We start from the raw sequence: 6601 nt of genomic DNA on the forward strand, positions 1-6601 counted from the left end.
TTTGGACATGAGGGGGTTGAAAGGCCAAGGCGGACGTACAAAATTGAACTTGGGAGATAAAAGTGTAGCAGATAACACACAGCATTTAAAAAGGCACAGGAGTGGAAGATGTGTGTCCACCCAAGTGTTTAGAATCTTCCCTTTAGCGCCGACCAAGTCAAGCACAAAGGCTGAGCTACGCAGGCGCGCATATGCAGTCCGCCCCGCCCGCGGCTCCCGGGCCACAGCCTCTGGGTTGCGCAGGCGCTGCAGTTGCCATGGAGACGCGTGGCCCTTCCCGGGCCGCCGGAAGCCAAGGGCTCAGCGGCCGCAGGTCTCCAGCTGCCTGAGGTGCGGGGGAGCGGTCCCGCGGGCGGATGGACGGCGGCTGTGGGGCCCGGGCGTCGGAGGACGGCGAGGACGAGGAGGAGCGAGAGGGCTGCATGGCGGCCTCGCAGGGCTCCAGATTGCCCCCCATCGCGGGCTGCACCTCAGAACTGACCAAACGGAAGATGAAGAAGAAAAAAAAGAAGAAAAAGACAAAGAGGTCGGGCAAGGGGGACGGTAAGAGGAGCAGCTAGCGCGGCAGCCTCAGCTCCCACACCTGAAATTCTCCGAGGACACCCACCCCACCCCTGAGAACCCCATCTACTCGAGGACCAGTTCAGCCCAGAGACAGAAACTCGTCGGTACTAATCAGAGGTCCTCTGGCTCCCCGCACGATGAGGCGCCAGCCTTTCCCATAGAGACCAGCCATGTCCACATAGACCCCAAATCCTGCGTCGAGAGTTCTCAACACCTATGGAGACCTTCAACCCCACACAGAAACACCCCCACAGAGCCTCCCAGCCCCACAGTGACTCCTAGTTTTATACAGACACTCATCTTTCTAATCCCTCAGTCCAAACTCAAAATCCTGATCATCCTTACCTTCCCCACAAAACCCTCAAGCTCTCCTACAGCGATGCCTTTATCCTCATCCACAGACTTTCCCCACCCACAGGTAGTGAGGCACTGTGACCTATTGTCTCAGGCGCACATGGAAACACAGGCTCTTGCCTTCCAGCCTCATTCGTTAGGGGCTCCTGCCTCTGGGTGCTGTGTGTGCTCAGTGGCTTGGTCGTGTCCGCCTCTGAGACCTGATGGACTGTAGCCCTCCAGGCTCCTCTGTCCATGGGGATTCTCCAGGCAAGAACACTGGAGCGGGTTGCCACACCCTCCTCCAGAGATACCCAGGAAGTGCATATAATACAGGGTACACTCCCTGTACAGACCGCCCTTCCACTTCTCTCACCTGCCAAGGCCAACCTTTGACTGCACACAAACACCATCACACCAGGCATTGCTACACACTTTTTATCATCCTCAGCACCCTCAACAACACCCCCTTCTATCAGTATAATCACCAAATAATCACTAAAGTATAATCACTTTAGTGTAATCACTAAAGCATAGACAGCCAGCAGGCACACACTCACAGGCTGCACACTCACCTGCCTAGACCCCTCCTACCCCCAGACACATACAACTATACGCATGGGATTCTCGCTTCTGGTTTCCCTGTGGACACATCACAGAAACACACCCGCCAACAGCCGCCGCAAACCCACAGAGCCCACAGGCTTACCATGCTCCGCTCAGAGAACTCCCTAGGGACTCCACAAAGGTCCTGAGCGCTCATTTGTGGAAAGAGTGCAACGTGATGTGGAATGCGCCTGTCCATGGGTGCTGTAAATCTCTTTTGTCAGTTGTGTGGTCCACTGTGGGGGCTCTTGCTATCAGGGATGTGGATCAGTGCCCCTTACCTCTAGCATAGTTAGTCCTGGGTTCAAGTCTCTGGGCCCTGGCCTTTGTGCAAAGCTGACTCCCCGGGCAAGCTGGAGGCCAAGATGTAGCAGCCTTCCCTTGTAGTTTGGAGAAGTGGGGGATGGGCAGATTACAATTACTTCTCCAGGTGGAATCATCATAAAGAGGCAAGAAAACAATTCTGGAGTTTAAGTCAATAAGCTCCAGGTGTACCTGCCAAACAGATTAGGAAATTTATTATCTTTTTCAGCTTAGCTTCTGACTCTAAAAATTACAGTGGCATGTACCTCTTACTGTCAGCAGGGGACACCAAATAGTTTTGGGGAAGTGGAAGGTATAGGAATGCCAAGAGAGGATTTTCTTTCTCCCTTCTCTCCTTTTCTCTCTTTTTTCTTTTGGGGGGGGGAGGGAGATTCCTCTCTGTCTCCCCCCAAAATAGGATGAGCTGAAGAAAGAATCACAACATGTAGTATTTTATATGCACGTTATATAATTCAGAAGTGCTATTAATATTTCAAAAGAATCAGTATACGCCACCAGCAGAAGTATTTCCTGGCTTGGCAGAATGCTTTCCATAGTCAGATTTAGGAAGTTTTTCTGTTGTTCTCCATTTCTTCCGTCATAAAAGTGTCTAGACTAGGGGTAAGTCACAGGCTCCCAGAACTGGGCAGTACCTTGGCGAGCAATGCAGAGGTGAGTTGGGGATCTGTGTAGAAAGAACCCGGCGCTGGGAGTCAGGCCCGCGTTCAGGTCCAAGCTCTGCCACCTGCTATGTGACACTGGAAAGTGACGGAGGCTTTTGGCATCTGTTTCCTCACCTGGAAAACAGGGCAGATAGCCTTTCCACAAGGGGACCTGGCTCATAGTATGTGCTCAGTAAATGGTTCCTCCCTCCCCAACATGACAACCCAAAGCCTATAGGCAGTGGGTGTGTATGGGGCTGGTGGGCTTGCCCACCTGAGCCCTAGGTAAGGAGGGGCCTCCAGTGCCCTCTCATTTCATCTTTGGTGGTTTGGGCATCACCCTTGAGCGGGCTCAGGGCAAGTATCACAGAGGCTAACGCTGCCTATCTGCTCAGCAGATAAACATCAGAGTCAAGGCATGAAGACTCAGCAGCTGTCTCCAACCTTCCGTGACATATTAGGTCCCAGTAAAGATCACGGCCCGGGGCCAGAGCACAGACAGAACAGGGATGAAAGCAAGCTCTTCTCCTACTCCACCACTGTAAGTCTCCCCCGCTTTGTTGAAATAGAAGAGACCCTTTCCAACCGGGTCAATGAAAGTCTGCGCTGGGATGGCATTCTCGCCGATCCAGAGGCCGAGAAGGAAAGGATTCGCATTTACAAGCTGAACCGGAGGAAGCGGTACCGAATTTGGGCCCTGAAGGGCTTCCACTCTGACCCCGGTGCCTCGGAGACCCCCGAGGACCCAGCCTACCTCTCGGATCAGGACAGTGGCAGCAGCGGGCAGCTGACGGCCGAGGGCCCCAGCCACTGCTCAGAAGGAAACCTCATGTCTACGGCCATACCACCCTGAATGTGCCCAGTCTCATCTGATCTCGGAAGTCAAGTGGGGTAGGGCCTGGTTAATACTTGGATGGGAGAAGGAAATCTTATCCTGAAGCTCCTCCGCTCCGACTTCCCTGCTGCTCTGCTGGAGCCAAAGCCCACCCATGACCCGGACAAGCTTATGATTTATCCTTCCCACCAGTCTATGTGTTAGAACTATGTCTATACATAAATAAAAGGAAATCAGACTTATCTCTGAAGGAAGCAGGTGTCTGGTGGGTTGATGAGCTCAGTTCGCCTTCTACCAAGATGTCTTTCAATGGCCCAGGAAAGCCACAGCTCCTTAAGAGTGTTAAGCAGGTCAATGAACAAAATTCTCTTCCGAATGTCCTTTTTTTCTCAAATAAGCTGGCATCACTTTGTTATTTAATTTCCCATCACAGTTAGCTATCTATAGTCTCCTCCACCCACAAAAAAAAAGACAAAGTGGGTAGATAGTATCAATTCTAAATCTATTTTTAAAAAATATTTATTTGGCTGCCATTGGGTCTTAGTTATGGCACTCGGATCTTTCATTTGGTGCTCAGGCTCCTCTCTAGTTGTGACTCCTGGGCTTAGTTTCCCCCTGCCGAGCCTGGGCAATCTTAGTTCCCCAACCAGGAATCAAACCCAGGTCCCTTGCACTGGAAGGCGGATTCTTATCCACTGGACCGCCAGGGAAGTCCCTCAATTCTAGTGTTAGTCGCTCAGTCCTGTCCTACTCTTTGTGACCTTATGAACTGTAGCCCGTCAGGCTCCTCTGTCCATGGGATTCTCCAGGTAAGAATACGGAAGTGGGTTGCCATATCCTCCTCCAGGGGATCTTCCCAACCCAGGGATCAAACCTGGGTCTCCTGCATTGCAGGCAAATTCTTTACAGTCTGAGCCACCAGGGAAGTTCCTCAGTTCCAAATCTTAAACTAATTTCATGGGTAAAATTCCCCACACAGCATATTTTCAGAGGCCCAAGGAAAATGCTCTGACTAGCCTGGAGACTTTTCTTTTTTAGTTAAATATACTCACCGCCCTTTTGTGGCCTTCAGAATAAGGGAGTTCCAGAGCATCCTCTATGGGAGGTTATTATGCGAAGTCTCAAAAGGAATATTGCTTCTCATCAATATGGTCCTCCTCTAATCCCCCAAGTTCTGGAGCATTCAAAACGCCCCACAGTACTACTTGTTCTAAGTTAATGTTCTTCTTGTCTACAAATACTGGGTGAAGGCCATGTGCTGCCTTAGTCTGGGTTCTTCCAGAAGCAGACAAAGACTCCACCGCAAGTAGACGATCTGGGAGGTGAAGGAGGGAACAGCGGAGGGGATGCAGGGAAGGGGAAATGGCCAGTCCAGGGAGACTAGTAAACCAGCTCCATGCCAGGCAACCAGGCCTCGACCCCACAGGAAAACTCCGTCAGGATGACCCGGCCTGAGGGCGAGGGAGCCGGGGTGTTGTGCTCCCCAGAGGCATTGGCGGAGGGGCACTGGTTTCCGGGCATGTCCAGCCTGCCACACGAGGGAGGGCTAGAGGCCAGTCTCACCTGTGGGGGAACTGCCCTCTGGCACAAAGATGCAGCCGGAAGGTTCTGAGAGGTCGAGGTGGTCTCTGGGGTAGCACCGGACACCCCTGTCAGCACAATGCAGGCCCCGAGAGGGACACAGTAGACGTGAGGCTCCAGCCTCACATAAGGAGGTGAAGGTGTGCAGGGTACTCAGAAGAAGTCGAAATCCAACACAAAACATCACAGAAGGCTTATTTAAAACTTAAGAGAAAGTGGTATGAGCCGAGCACGTAGGCACAATTCTAGCCACCTGACCAGCCCTAAAGGTTGAAACCCACCCCCTCGGTACCACCCAAGCCAGGTGCAAATCATAAACCCGATTATTTCTGAGTTGTGCTGACTGGCTGATACATTCTGCTGCAGAATAGCTCACAGACCCATGGGCACGCAGCCTTGTTCATCTTAGTAAATAGATTCATAGTGTAGTTCTGGAGACGAGTATGTAGGCCCCCGGCAGACAGAGCAGCCCCTTAAAAGGTCCAGTGTCAGGGTTTTCATGTCTTGGCCACCAGACCCTACAAGATACACTGAAGAGGCTTTCAGAAGAGCGCTTCCTCCCCTGGAGATGAGGTTAGCAGCCTGGCCTGGCACGGGCCATCCCTATGCCAAGGCCAGGCTGGTCCCATGCTGTTGGGTTGTGGGGCACCCATGGAGTCGAGCAGAGGGGACCCCAGGGCTCGGGCGCGGCTCCGTGGTTAGGAGGATATGGAAGTGTGCTAAGACCCAGCCTTGGGCCTCGCCCGGTGCACCAGGTTCAAGGTAAAGACAGCAGAGGGTGGGGCAACTGAGTTGGCATTTCCTGTGCCTCTGGCTCCACCAAGGTGGGGGGAAGTGCATGGAGGAAACGGAGGGCACAGCCGCCTCAGGAAGTCATGGTCGCTTTGCACTGTCTGCCATGCGGGGTGGGGGTTGGGGGGGCCTGTGGTCACCTTTCTGCCTGAGGTGTTCTGAGGTAGTGGGGGAAGTGATAGGCTTTGACCTCAGAGCTGCGTTTTTCTCTTTCGCACCATGCACTACCTGTGTGACCTCAGACAAATTGCTCAACCTCTCTGAGGCTTAGTTGCCACATCCGGAAACAGGGTTGCAAATTCCTACTTCTGTGTTGTAAGAATCAAATGGAGTAATTACATAAAGCATTCAGCATAGTTCCTGGCCCCCTAGGAAGCATCCATTCTATATTAAAGAGTTTTGAGCAATGATATTTTAGGAAGGGGTAGCCACACAAAGCTACCCCTTTGCAAGGGGTAGCCACTGCAAAGACTATTCTGGGGATGGTACAGAACTCACCTCATCAAAGAGTGACCTTCACACAAAAAAAACATGGCTTCAGTGACTGGCTGATAGAATTCAAACAAACCGCAAAACAAATTACAGGGAATGTAGGAGGAAAGAATTGAGAGTCTCACAGTCCAGCATTCAGGGGAGGGGGCTTTAGGCCAAACAAGAAAGTGCCTCCTTGTAGCCTGGAAGTAAATGGGAGTCTGTGCTCAAGATATGAACCGAAGAAGCTGGTGAGAATTAATGAGAATTAATGCTCCTACAAGCATGGAAGTGACTCCAACTCAAACCACAATGGGTTAGAAGTTTTAAGTATCTTTCTGATACCCAGCCTGTTTCAGTGAGGACTTTTCCAGTAGCAAGGAATAAAACTTGAAAACCAATGAAAACTGGTTTACAGACCAAAGGGAGTGATTGACTTGTAAGGCCAACAGTC

At 51.7% G+C, this 6601-nt stretch overlaps 1 protein-coding gene across 1 annotated transcript; it reads left to right on the forward strand.

Moving 5' to 3' along the window:
* Nucleotides 1-308: 308 nt before the first annotated feature.
* LOC105004137 (chromosome unknown open reading frame, human C17orf97) lies at nt 309-3321 on the forward strand. Its single transcript, XM_010861671.1, has 2 exons — nt 309-543; nt 2864-3321. Exons 1-2 carry the CDS (start codon nt 357-359, stop codon nt 3319-3321), a joined length of 645 nt encoding a protein of 214 aa, XP_010859973.1. The 5' UTR covers nt 309-356.
* Nucleotides 3322-6601: the final 3280 nt, after the last annotated feature.

This window comes from Bison bison, unplaced genomic scaffold (assembly GCF_000754665.1).
Source record: "Bison bison bison isolate TAMUID 2011002044 unplaced genomic scaffold, Bison_UMD1.0 scf7180017864472, whole genome shotgun sequence".
Lineage (NCBI taxonomy): Eukaryota > Metazoa > Chordata > Mammalia > Artiodactyla > Bovidae > Bison > Bison bison.